Raw genomic sequence first — 14,426 nt, forward strand, 5'->3', positions numbered from 1 at the left:
AGTAAGAACGGCGGCTGCCGACGGCGGATCTACAAAAAATTTACACAGCGCATCCATGTCAACATTCATTGACACATCAGAGAGTCTGTCATCAGGAATGCACAACGAACCAGCTAAGTCTGAACCACAGGTTAGGTCCGTACCAGTCCGGGCCCTCTTAGACGGAGAACCGGGTGAATCTTCCTTTTCCCCGGCGACGGTAGAAGCCGGCAGTGGCTCTCTTCTCTTCTTCGGAGGAGGAGGGCCCTTCGCAACGGTCACCACTTCCTCGGAGACATCGATGACCTCCACATGTTCCTTCTGGGCCGTTGGGGTCGAAGAAGGAGTTGGGATCGACGCCGTGGCCAACCTGGACGCTACCTTTGGTCTCCTCTTCGGCACGCCTCCGAGAACTCGTGCTTGAACCGCCGCCGGATCTAGTGCTTTCAGCTGCTTATCCATAAGTTCGTTGGGAGCCGGCCTACGATCACGCGCGTCAGCCTGAGGGTGCCGCTCAACGACGTTCCCATCCTTATCAAGCCCTAACCTCTTCAAGGTCCTCTCAGACAGATCCTGCCCAAACCGGTCTGCAAGAAACCAAACAAGAGTTACATAAAATTAGTAAAACAAAGCTCTAAAAACAGGAGCGTAACAGGCAAAGATGGGCCTCACACCGACCCTACTCACCCTGGTTGAGGGCCGGTATGAGGCCGACGCGGCAAAGCAGCTCATCCTGAAGAATAACCGAGTCGGGGCACCCATCCCTTCTCAAAGCATCAAACATTGATCGCCGCTCCTCGTCCGCGCCAAGAGGAACCTGCGGCATCCATCTTGTGCTTACTCCGGGAGACCCATTTTTCACGCTCCCTTTACTCTCGCACCGTAAGTTGACTTGGTCTTTGGAAGGACGGGCAGCGGATAGTCATCCAAGCACTTCGACATACACCCACCACCCCTTCCGGTCCTTGCGGGAAGAAAGCTTATCAACAGAGAGAGGCCCGGCTCCATCTCGCACGCCTGTACCACCCCACCTTACCGGGGGTCGATGCCCGAAGATGATGAAGCCGGCGGAATAAATTAACTTTAGGTACCTCCCCCTTGAAAAGACAGAGCCACACGAAGCCAACTATCGTCCTAATGGCCAACGGATGCAGTTGAGCCACGGCGACGTTCATAGCTTTGATGATGGCCATGACGTATTTATTCAAAGGAAACCGGAGGCCATACTCCAGATGCCTGATATATACACCGATATGACCCGGAGGAAGGCAACAGACCGCCTGACCCTCCCCAGGGATAACAATTTTGTACCCCTCACCGAAGTAGAAATGACCCTCGAAAAGAGTTCCACCGGAACAGCTGGCGAATTTATTGGTCCAGGCACGGTCAGGACCAGTCATGCACGCCTCGCCGTGATCCAGGATATGCGGCCTCTCTTCACCAGAAGGAATCCCTTCCTCACAGTCATCATCATCCTCCCAACCCTCCGGGGCTTTCGGATCCACTTCAGGAGACGGAGACCTAGGGCCCCCAAACCTTATCGGGATGGCGTTTAGTATCTCCTCCTCGTCAAGACGCGACGGGAAACCCCCCGGCGCAGGCTTACTAGGTCCAGCACCAGTAGAAGACATGTTACAACAAAACTTACGAGTTAAAAAGAGAAAATTTATTTGTTTACCTTGAAGAAAAATGCCACGCCGGAGTAATGATTCGAAAGCTAGAGAGAGGTTTCGTCAAAAGGGCTAGAGAGAAGAAAATTTTAGAGAGAATGAAATTGGTGGCCAATTTCAGGGACTAAGTACCCTATTTATAGAGGAAAGCCCATGAAGAAGGACCAATCAGGGCTCAGCCCATGAAACGTCAGCCAATCAACAAACAGACACGTGTCGGACATGCAACCACGGAATGTCGATCGTTGCAACAGTTGAATGTCAATCAATGCAACGATGACCAAGCGTCTTCAACACGCCCCTTCATATCTCTCTGCTTGTTCATCTTCCTCAACAAATTCCTAAGTATCCGTTTATCCGTCGGCCACATGATCAACCAAGCCGTAAAGCACAGGCCCGGGGGCAATCGAAACAACCTAAGACTCTCCACCCTGGTCTCGGCCGGCGCCATTGCCTTTTCCACATCGGATGTCCATTACACAACCATGTGGAGGGGGATATGGTACGGCCTAAGCAGAGCCACGCCGAAGTAGAAGAAGCGGGCGAGAAAATTTTGTCTTACACGAATATACGCTCAACATACATCGGAGCCCATACCACGGCATAGACTACGGTGGGGGCAAATTGATGGGGCATATTCGCACCCGGACCGACCGATCAACATATTGAGCAAGGTCAAAGATATCCACAAAGAAGTCAACGGCTTAGACGAGTCTTAACCGACGAGGATCGCTCGGCTGTCAGATGGGTCCCGGCCGGGGCAACCACCAGCCGGGGCACACATCCGCGAACTCATATCCAAGACCCTCGGCGGCGAGTCAACAGGCCCGCCGGCCTGCCATGGGTCCCTCGGCCGAGGGGTAGATCAGTCTTTCCACCTGCTAGCCACTTGGCCACTTGGCCACTACGTGACAAAAGGTGAAAGTCTATAAATACTCCTCTACTCTCATTGAGTAAAGGATCCACAATTTAACCTAAGAATCACTATTCATCTGGTAATATCTTCCTTATCTCTCTACAATACGTACTTTGCCAAGTAACAACAACTTACCTCTCTAAGTTACTGACTTGAGCGTCGGAGTGAGTTCGCTCGGTCCAAAGCCGAGCCCTCAGTTTGTTCATCGTTTCAGGAGACCGCAAGGAGGATTCAGCTAAAGACGTCATTCTACAAGCATGGGTGGTAACATATAACTGCTCTGGATTTACACCCGGAACATATAGAGATGTTTATTATTTAACATACAAAAATATAATAAAAGTAGGTTATAAATAATTCAAGTTAGATTCCATAATATATAATATTTCATAATTCTTTCGATTCGATTTAATGCATATATGTAATATATTTATATATAAATATATAATTCTCTTAAAATTGCATGCATAAGTAGTAAAAGTAATTTCGTCGGTAAAGAAAAGAATGGTAGTAACATTGGATATAGTTATATGATAGTAATCACTCATTTGAATAGTAAAATGAACAATATTATCAACGAGATTAGTGAAAGTGGTAGAAACAACAACGGGAGTAGTGAAATAATCAATATCAATGCGGCAATAGTGAAAATAACAATAATTGCGACGAGAGTAGTGAAATTATCATTATTAATGCGGCAATAGTGACCGTAACAATAATTACGGCGGGAGTATTGAAAGTAACAATGATTACGGGCAAGTAGTGAAATGTTATTACTATTGTTTCATTAATAAGAGTAAAATATTAATAGCGGGAGTAGTGAATTTGTCTCAAAATTTATTTCATCGTAATTTTAGGATATGTCATAGAAAAATATATTATTGATAAATTTATGGGTTATGCAACTTAAGTAATTTTATTTAATGAAATAAAAATTAAAGGTAAGTAAAGGTAGCCCGGGCGAAGCCGGGCACCAATACTAGTATGATATAATGTGAGGAGTGATGACCGATCATAAATCATTTCACTTAGGCGGTATTAATATGATATAATGTGAGGAGTAAAGACCAATTATTAAACATTTCACTTAGGCAGGAAATAATTAGAGAGCTTTTATTCTATTAGTAGAAGAGGGATTCTTCCACATGTCGCCTCTATTAGTAATATTAAATTGTTCCACATGTCGAAATTTTATTAGTTGTGTATAGAAGACTATATATATACTAAATCTAACCGATGTCGAAATTTTATTAGTTGTGTATAAAAGACTATATATACTAAATGTAACTGTATCATCTCCGAGTGTGTTTCTGCGGTCCCGATTAGAATGAGATAATTTGTTTAGGCCCCGTTACAGATAATGAGGTAATTTGTTTAGACGCCGTTATAGATTTTAAATTGAGCCGGTGGATATATTTTTTAGTCGAACTACTTATCATAAAATGTCAATAAATTTTTATCGTAAACTTATTTAAAGAAAAAAAAATGAATTTCCGTATCACAAAAATACTGAAGATAAATTTGTAGGGAATGTAATATATTGAATCTTGTAAATATTTACATGTAAAAATTATGCCAATTTATAACTCGTCATACCTATAGTATATGCTCAATTTAGAAAATATTTTTTAAGCGGAAAAAATAGGAGTTTCACCTATTCATTTAGTAAATAGGGGATAAGGATATTGCCATATACGCATCACAACTTTTTGATGTAAAAATTTACGTGCTTTTTTTTTATGATGTAGGATTTTTTTTTTCCATATCATAAATAGGACAAAGAGGAAGTTATTAAGCATTTGATATACGGAATTACTCTTTCACATACGAATTTTACTCTTTCACATAAATTTTTTCATTAACTTTTCATATTATACCCTTTTTTTCTAAACCTAGAAAAAGAAAGTTCTTCTTTTTCCTCTAAAATTAAATCTAATTGTTCTAAAAACTTGAATAATGGATTATAATTCTCCAATTAGTGAAGTAATTTTGTTATTTAGTAATTATTAATTTATTTTATTGAAATTATTAGTGTTTATCAATTAGTGAAATTAATATGTTTACTTGTTTATCAATTATTAACAATTAGGGTTTATTGTTGGTAGAAGGTGCGGTGTTGAGGGTGAAGGACGGTGGTTCTAGGTAGTGGGCAATGTTTAGGGGTGGTGTGTGAGGGTGGTTCGTTTTCATTTTATATCATGCGTACTAGATAATCAAATAAAATACTAGTACTTAGCAAAGTGGAATCAACACACGGCAAAGTGCATTCTCACATTAGATAATCAAACACCTTTACTGCACATTCGGTCAGACTATAGAAATTTGGAAATAATACCGAATATATTAGCTCATATCTTTTTAGTTATTAAGCATATATGCATTTTTTTTAAGCAAACTTGAATTTATTTGTATAGTTTTTAAGCAATATGACTTTATGATAGAACTCAGAAAGTACACAATCAGATATATTACGTCTGATGTATAGTCTATAGAGTGGACTAATAACTAGTACGAAGTATATTTTGTTTACGCTACTTTTTTGCATGCCTTTAAACTAGTATCTTTATAATTGATGTTGATGATTGAATGTCTTTTTTAAAGTCCATTTTATAATAAAATTATCATTTACTTAGTAAAATAGGACATTAAAAAGCTTGAAAACAAGGGATAAGGCAATTTTAGGTCTGGATCGAGAAAATGAATGGATCGGGCCTGATCATTTAGTCTGGATCGAACCCTGACCAAATTCATTTAGGCCTAGACCTTCATTCATGCCTTTTTATGTTTGATTTTCGGCAAGGTCGATTTCAAGACCGGTTACTTTCGATTTTGACCGAATGAACTGAAATATAGGTGTTTTGCAACTAATTTTCGCAAGTTTGTGAAATAATCAAGTATTTATCTTTAAAACAATATTGTAAACTAATTTTGGCAAGTTTGTAAAATAATCAAAAGCTTGACATCTTCTTTGATGTCTAGAAATAAACAAAAGAGCCTATCTTAATTGGATGTTATGGAGTTGCTAGTTTGTAGTTGATCATATGACTTCTTCAGGGTCTTAAGTTGCATCTTCAATTTCCTCATAGAGATACGTCCTGGTGACAGCACTATTGACTTACGTTTCTTTTTATCATGCATCTTCTGGTGAGCTTTCTTCTTCGTTGTCGTCCCAAGGCTCTCGTCCTCACCATCATGTTTATCACCCAACAAACTCTCAGCTACCAGGTCCCCGCCAGGTGTGGGGGTATTTTCAGGAACATCAAGTTCCGTAACAGTATTAGTGTTGTCAGGAACATCAAGTGGGGCAGAAGTCACAGCTTCAAGCTCTGGTTTTTCTTCAACTAAAGGCAAGCTCTCTGAGTCACTACATACAATAACCAAGAATAAACGATTTCAAACATAGATGAAAACTAAAGTAAGAGCGAGCATGTTTAAATTGGTATGTAAACCCTAAGTTCCTTGGCATACCTGAGGGTGAGGCTACCAGAAGACGACACAGGGCTGTCAATACATGCCTTATCATAAACTAGATGAAAGTCTTCATATAGTTTTTGCTTTTCTTGGTAAATCTTCCAAGAAGCAGAGGTTACAGTTTTTACCGGCACGTGAAGACGATGTTTACGCCCATCAATCCTAATCATCGGTTCAACACATACACTTTTAAAATAATACGAGTAAAATTTAATGAAAATATAGGATTGATACCAGAAAGAAATGTTACCCTGTGACAAACACCGGCCGACGGGATTGCCTCTGTAAAAATAAACAATAAAAAGTAAAAATGATATTATTTGACCCGTCTACATACCATGAAACTAATTGATTAAAATAAAAAAGAAGAAGAAACTAAGGAAAACAAACAATGAGCTTAGTTCGTTTCTCAATAAAATCTTTTTCGCTGCTATAGCCTTTCTCCTCTACTTTAGGTTGATCTGGATCTAAAGGTCTGATTCCCTCCACTGCGAAAAGTCGAGGATACTCATACAAATACCGTCCTTTGCAACTACGCTTCCGTTCACGAAATATCTTCATCTCTAATATTTCCTTGCTTTCCTACAATTAATCAAATCAATTTAACAACTAAGATGATAATTGAAGATACATGGAGAGGAGATGAATGGATTATCACCTGTGTGAGAGCTGCGTCTCTGTTTTTTTTAGGGTATAGGGGAATGGATCGGGTTGGAGTAGACTAGTAAACTCTTCTCGGACCGGGTTCTTCTAAAGGCGCCAATCAGGTCAGTCAAGTCAGGTCGAGTCCTATCAGGTTTGGGTCATATCGGGTCGAGTTTGGTAAGGTAGTTATCAGGCCAGGTCATTATCATGGTTATATCTTTGTATAACCATATCACTGACCCGATTGGAGTCTCTAGTCGAGCTTGTGTAACAAAATAATATTTTGATCTTAATTTTTAAAAATATTATCATGATCATATCTTTGATAACTATATCAAATGTTTTCATTGATTTAACCAATATTTTTATATATAATCTTTAAAAGCGGTTATCTAAACGAATTTAAAAAAAAAAAAAGATAAATTCACAATTATATATAGGTTCGTGTCATGAGCTCAAAAGCTCCAGCTCGGGTTAAAGCTCGCGAGTATGATAACGACTTAACGAGTTCGAGTATTTCAAGCTAAGATAAGCTCGAGAACGGCTCGAGCTCGACTTTTGTTTCATGAGTAAAAGCCGAGCAAGTCCGAGCCCCGACTCCTTATCTCCCCTATTAGTTTTTTTTTTTTTTTACCAATATGGTAATTTGGCCGGTCAGAATACCAGTAGAGTACCTGATTCTGGTGAATATTGGTTTGAAACTGGTGACATAGGACAGTTTGACGCTGCTGGAAACTTGTGGCAGGTTGGGCGTAGAAACGGTGGAATCAAAAGGGGAGGGGAGAATGTATTTATCCTGAAGGTTACCATGATAACCTTTTAACCATGTGTTTTTTAATCTCAAGGATGGGTATTGGGCATAGTACCTGTGTTGAAAACTGACAGTCATTCCATTTGGAGCCAGTGTTGGTTTATCTTTGCCGCAAAGATTGATTCTGGCCTTTGTTACTACCGCGAATTTATTTTTTTTTTTATTTTTTTTTTTTTTTTTTTTTTTTTGACAACTGTAAATAAAGGTTTTACATACGTAAAGCCCGGGACGCCAGGCCATGAGCCACCCTATTAAGGTGCCTCGGAACATACGAAAAACTTAGACAATGAAAACAAGCATAGAGATTCTTGAGATCCTGTAACATCCCTTTGATAACATGATTCACCGCCACATAACCTGCAATCTGGCCCAACAATTGGAGGCAGTCCGTAGTCACCTCCAGGTGAAGCAATCCCTTCCCAGACGCCCATCGCAAAACCACAGCAATACCCCATGCCTCAGCATGTAAAGCCGATTCCGCCGCTAGCTTTCTGCTTCCACTCTCCATCATAGCCCCATCGACATCATAGGCCACCCATCCAACCGCAGCATCCAGATTCTTAAGCCAGCCCGCATCCACCTTTACCCGAATTCCCCGACAACGACCCCTCGTACCTATAATATCAATGGGATGGCCGTCCTTTAAATTCTGTAAAGCCTGACATCCTAGCAAACCATTCCCCATCCTGTTAATCTTTTCCTTATACTCCTTGGCATTGAGTATGGACCGTCGACAAACTTCCACGTTATTGTAGATCATCTTGAAAAGAACCCGGGGCAAAACCCGATCCCCTCGAAAGACCGCATTGTTGCGCATCGTCCAAAGACCCCACAACATAGCCAGGAAAAGACTAACTCTCCCCTCTCCCTCATCCAGAGATTCCAAGTACTGGATCCAATTAATAATCCAATCACCAAGTGGGATCATCTCAGATCCCTCAGCCCGTATTCCCAAAACCGACCCAGACCAAATCCGGGATGATACCCCACAATCTCTAAAAATATGCTCAATAGTCTCACCATACAAAGAATCTCCTGAACATATCCGACATGTGTGGTCCACCTCAATCTTTCGTTTCTGAAATTCATGCCCGACCGGGAGAGTATTAGTAATAATTTTCCAAAGCAAGAGCTTCCATGAATTCGGTCCCGGTAGATTCCACAGGCGCGTTCGACAAAAATCCATTCCCTTTTCTGAAACTCTTGTTTTATCCTTTAACGTACCTCTCCTCTCAAAATACTCTTTAAAGGCGGCACCATACCCACTTTTAACCGAGTAATCCCCATCATTGGTGAGCGGCCAAAAAACTTCGTCCTTAACCCTAGACATACATAGCGTTGTTGCCAGGATCCTTGCCGCATCCCTCTCTCTAAAGATAGATTTCACCATAGTGGCATTCCAAGTTAACTCCCTACTCCATAACTCACGCACCTGAAGGTTCCTGAGAAAGGCAAAATTTCTACCAAGCAGCCTATCCTTTGGTTCAGGCCTCTCTCCATCAACCCACTTTGCAGTCCACACATTTAGACAAGAATCCCAACCAGGCTTCCAAGCAATTTTATCCATAATCAGCTCCAAACCATAGATAATGCTTTTAACTCCCCATGAACTTCCCCTACCTTCCTTTGGGCATTTTCCCTCAAGGAAAGTGTTATCCCCAAAAAATTTTTGTCTGAAGATTCTGCTGAAGAAAGAATTGTCCCCAGAGACAATCCTCCATCCATGTTTTGCCAGTAAAGCTTTATTCAGACACCCGACGTTTCGAATACCCAACCCTCCCGAACTCTTTGGGAGACTTAGAAAATTCTTACTACACCAGTGAAGTTTCTTCCCCAGATTACATCCAGCCCACCAAAATTGAGCCAACAAAGAGTTGAGCTTTGTTGCCACACTTACCGGAATTTTGAAAACCGATAGAAAGTAATTTGAGAGGTTTGATAGGACTGAAGAAATCAGTGTAAGCCTACCTGCCGGTGATAAGAAAATTCCGTTCCAGGACGAGATACGTTTATTGACATACTCAAGAAGAGAGTTGAAAATCCCCTTCTTTGACTCCTGGAATTCAGCTGGTATCCCCAAATATTTCCCTATACCCTTGTTTGCTCTTACTCGCAAAATTCTCATGGTCTCTTGCGCCCTAGCTAGACGCGTGCTTGGACTAAACAGGATTCCTGATTTATCCAGATTCAATTTTTGCCCTGAAGCCTCGCAGTACCCATCCAGGATCCTTTTCAGGTTATGTGCTGACTGTCCCTTATCTTGAAGGAAGAAGACAGAATCATCAGCAAAAAATAAGTGTGTGATGGGTTCCACCTGCTTGCATAAAGTGATCCCATTTAGGAGTCCTGACTCCTTAGCTTGCTCAATCTGCCCTCCCAGCACCTCCATACACAGAATAAACAGAAAAGGGGACAGTGGATCGCCCTGCCGCAAACCACAGTTCGGTTGGAAGCGAGGTAACGGAGATCCATTGAACAAGACCTCATAGGAGACCGTGGTGACACAGTTCAAAATGAGTTGCACTAATCTTATCGGAAAGCCAAACCTCATAAGTACCGCTTCCAAAAAATCCCACCTTATACGATCATAAGCTTTACTCATATCCGCCTTAAAGACAAACCGACCATGCTTTCCTTTTTTATGGCCCAGGACACGATGAATTGTTTCATGGGCAAGTAAAATATTATCACTAATATGCCGCCCAGGGATAAATGCATTTTGTGCTTCACTCACCAGCGATCCCATCACCTTTGCCACCCTATTCGTTATGCATTTAGACACAATTCGCATGAACACATTACAAAGACTTATGGGCCTATAGTCCGATACGCCCTCAGGATTATCAGACTTTGGAACTAAAGTAATGAAAGTCCTATTGAGTTCCCTCAAGACCCTCCCAGAGTTCAAGATGGATAAGGCAGCCTTAGTTACCTCCCTTTTAACCAGAGACCAACACCGCTGGAAAAAGCACGCAGGAATCCCATCTGGACCAGGTGACTTATACGCCCCCATTTGGAAAACTGCAGACCGCACCTCCTTAGCTGTAAAGGGTTTACTGAGAAGATCCACTTCGTCCTCAGACACCCTTCTCTTTACTGAACTAAGAATCAACTCAAAGGAGCCCACTGGCCGTTGTTCCATAGCATCAACGCTCCCCTCTCTTACAGCATAAAGGGCCTTAAAATTTCGTTGGAATTCTGAGCTTACAAGATTTCGATCATAGATCCACTCACCATCTTCCCCTTTGATGCCATGGATGTAATTTCTACCTTGTCGACCTTTTACCCAGTTGAAATAAAACTTCGAACATGTATCACCATCCACCATCCACCTCATCTTAGCTCTTTGTTTCCAGAAGATTGCAGTCGCACTCGCAAAAGTTGTGACTTCTTCATTCACCCTTGAAAACAACTCATCCCCTCCACCCATGAGGTCCACATTTAAGCCCTCCTCCAACCTCTTATCAAAATCATCCCACTCCTTCCTCCATTCTTTCTTTTTATCCAAGGCCCACTTTTTTGCGGTTGTTCTCACCCTTGCAAGCTTCCTAACCACCTGATAAGCCGGAGACCCTATCACGTCAGATTGCCAAGCCAGCCGAATCCCGTTTAAACACTCCTCATGTTCAAGCACCCAAGCATCCAATTTATACGGTCTTTTCCCCTCGCACTTAGTAAGTTGTAAATCAATCTCAATCGGGGCATGATCAGAAATCTGAATAGGATAATGCTTAATACCCGTACTTGGAAAATAAATGAGCCAGTCCCTAGAACCTAGAGCTTTATCAATGCGCTCATACACCCTTTTGTCCCCCTTTCGATTGTTACACCAGGTGAACCGTGGTCCTTTGAAGGGTATGTCTATGAGTTCATTTCTAAGTTTCCAATTCATAAAATCATTCGCCCCCCTAATTGGACGTTGTGAGCAACTCCATTTATCTGACAAAAACTCTACTTGATTGAAATCCCCAACAATAATAAACGGGTAAGTACAAGACTCAATCCATGCATCCAATTCACACAGGACGGAGGTACGTAAATTTACTTCCGGAGAACCATAGAAGAGCACAAGGTACCAAAAGAGACCATCATACTTTTTAACTAACAGGATGATAAAATTCTTACAAGCCCTTATAAGGGACATCTTTGCCTCCCTTTTCCATCCCACCCATAAGCCACCGGACGCCCCTACCGCGTCCACACCAACATGTTTCACAAAACCTAGCGATCTAAACATAGGGAATACTTTATTTGCATTACATTTGGTCTCCATTAAAAAAAGAAAATCATAGTACTTACTATCTAGTAACGCTCTTATCTTCGGAATTGTAGGGGCGAGCGTGTTGTTTAGACCCCTACAATTCCACACAAGGCCAATCATGGCGACAGAGGAGGTTGTGAAGGCCCAACCTCCGCAAAGCCCGCAGACATATCAGCTCCAACATCAACCGCAGCTCCGTTCACTGAGTATGAGGATGAGTCACTTGAGTCAATCATCACAATATCTTGGACACTCACCCTGAAACCACACTGCTTCCCCACCTTTCTCCCAGTCAATATACCATCTCCCCCACAGCTCCTCTTCGCTAGTTGCCTCAAATATGCCTTAGCATTTTCCAGAGACTCTTTAGCTTGTTCAGGAACAATGTAATCTACAACATCAGTACTACACTTTCTTTTCTTTGCCATTCTTATCTCCTCTCTATGGGTTAGTTGCATATCAGAAACATGATATGCATCTGCCAAACCCAAAAAACCATCAGAAATATTGCCTGTTGAAACTTCAGCAATCAAATTCGCCATAGATCCCACAGCAGGGATATCAAACAGCCCATCTTGTTTCTTGTTACTCCCTTCACCCAATTCAAGAACTGCAGCAGCCTTACAACGAACTTCCCTGAAGAGCTTCTCTAAAGGCTGCAGAGTAGAAGACCCAGCTTGCATTTCCAAATCCTTCCTCTCAATACCAACAGACTTTAAGGAGATGGGTGCCTCTCCCCCCATTCCATTCTCATCAAAAGCTTCCTCCTCCTGCACAACAGTGGTGTCCACATTTGTACCCCCCATAGACACAGGAGCAGCACCCAAATCGGACCCAGCCTCATCAGTAGATGAGATCAAAATAACAGCCTCATTAACAGCATCATCAAATCTTTCCTCAGAAGAAGCCTCATCATCCTCTGCTGCTGCATTAATTTCCTCAAGCCATACATTTTCAGGCACCTCTGACATCGAAGAATCAGAGTCACTGATGACAATGACTTCATTTTCATTAACATTGGCATTTTCATTTGCTCCCCCCCCCCCGCTCCACTTCAACAGCAATATTAACCCCGTTCACATTTGTCCCTTCCATCACCTGAAGAATTGTACCATCTGGATAGTGATACCTTATTGGAATTCCCCCAGCAGGGGGATCGAAAAATTGATTGTAACCCCTAATCTCATCATCCCAGCGAGCCCATTGCTCATCCCCTTCAACTCTGTTGCTGATTGCTTCCTGTATCCGCATATCCCTATCAAGCACCCCACTCACAGCTCCCTCACCAGCATAAATGACATAAGGATCATTTTCCTGTAAATGCCCCAGAATATCAGCAGAGTGTCGATTTAATTCATCCCCTTGTGACCCAAAATCCTCCTCAGCACTATGAAACCCCTCTTGCTGATCATCATCCTCAACAAGCCAACCTCCAGCCCCCGGAACCAACCTCCTGACATTCTGATCAGCTATGTTGTGTATCCCAGTATCCTGTAAAGGCACTGCAGGAGCATTTACCTCCTCTATCAAATCCTGAGCTTCTCCCATCACCACATCCCTCTGCCCCCCTACCTGGTCCATTCCACCAGCTGATGCAGTCCCTCCCCGACCACTTCTGAACACAACAGGGCCAGCAAAGGGTTGTGCAGTAACTGCAAACCTCATACCAGGAAAAACCCTCCCACCAGCAGTGATCCCTAAATCATAATCAACATACCTCTCTGGAGACTCCCTCCTAGCTCGCTGCCCGTGTCTTTGCCTATTATTCCCAACCCTAACTCTTGGTGATAAAAAATTTGTCGTAGTTGGCATAGCTCGGAGATCCATGTTAAACATGGTGTGATTACTATGCGCCTGAAAAACAGCGAAGCCCTTTTCCACAGACCTGTCAAGCATCCTCTCAATCCCAGACACAATAGACACCAAACTTTCTCTACATTGAGCCCCCTTGTGTCCTACCTTCCCACATTTCACACAATACTTGAACACGTTCTCATATCTGAATTGGACCCACAGTAAGTGGCCCGTTTCCATAGCCAGAAAGAAGCCTGGCATGAGAGGTTCATTTAACTTAATACACACCCTAACTCTTAAGTAGTCATTCTCTGGCACAAACTGAAATGGTTCAACCTCAAACTGATGACTAAGAAGCTTGCCTGCAACCTGAGCAACATGCATATTGAGATACTCGAAAGGCAAGCCACACACCCTCACCCATACTTCAGCAAAAGGGAACCTGACCGTACGTGGGACAGTGTCAGGATACCACCGTGCTAACACCATTACTGCACCATCCACAGTAACCATGGTCTTCGCCAAAAGCCCCTCCAAATCATCAACATCTTCACAGTGAAAAACATACACCTCTCCCATCTTGAAAGCAGTGATCTTACCATTCGAACTCCATTTCTTTGAAATTATATCATTCATCTTCTCTGCCTCAAAAAGGCGATAATCCACCATGAAACCCAATACACAGTTCCCCCAAAACTCTCTTGACTTACCCAACTCAGCAGGGTCAACATCAATAACCCCTCCAGTCCTTGGGTATCGCCAAATGTTTGCATGTAACGGATTCATGGGGTTGAAAGCAGTATCTTGATTGGTTTGGTGGACATTCTGATTATGATGATTGACATTATGATGATGTTCACTGCCTTCACCCTCAAAACC

At 42.4% G+C, this 14,426-nt stretch overlaps 1 protein-coding gene across 1 annotated transcript; it reads right to left on the bottom strand.

Annotated features, from left to right (window-relative positions):
* Positions 1-5,443: 5,443 nt before the first annotated feature.
* On the bottom strand, positions 5,444-6,777 carry LOC141658699 (uncharacterized). The gene is made up of 5 exons (XM_074465576.1): positions 6,695-6,777; positions 6,427-6,618; positions 6,287-6,318; positions 6,034-6,198; positions 5,444-5,929 (listed from the first exon to the last, which is right to left on the bottom strand). Exons 2-5 carry the CDS (start codon positions 6,595-6,597, stop codon positions 5,566-5,568), a joined length of 732 nt encoding a protein of 243 aa, XP_074321677.1. The 5' UTR covers positions 6,598-6,618; positions 6,695-6,777; the 3' UTR covers positions 5,444-5,565.
* Positions 6,778-14,426: the final 7,649 nt, after the last annotated feature.

This window comes from Silene latifolia, chromosome 6 (genome assembly GCF_048544455.1).
Source record: "Silene latifolia isolate original U9 population chromosome 6, ASM4854445v1, whole genome shotgun sequence".
Lineage (NCBI taxonomy): Eukaryota > Viridiplantae > Streptophyta > Magnoliopsida > Caryophyllales > Caryophyllaceae > Silene > Silene latifolia.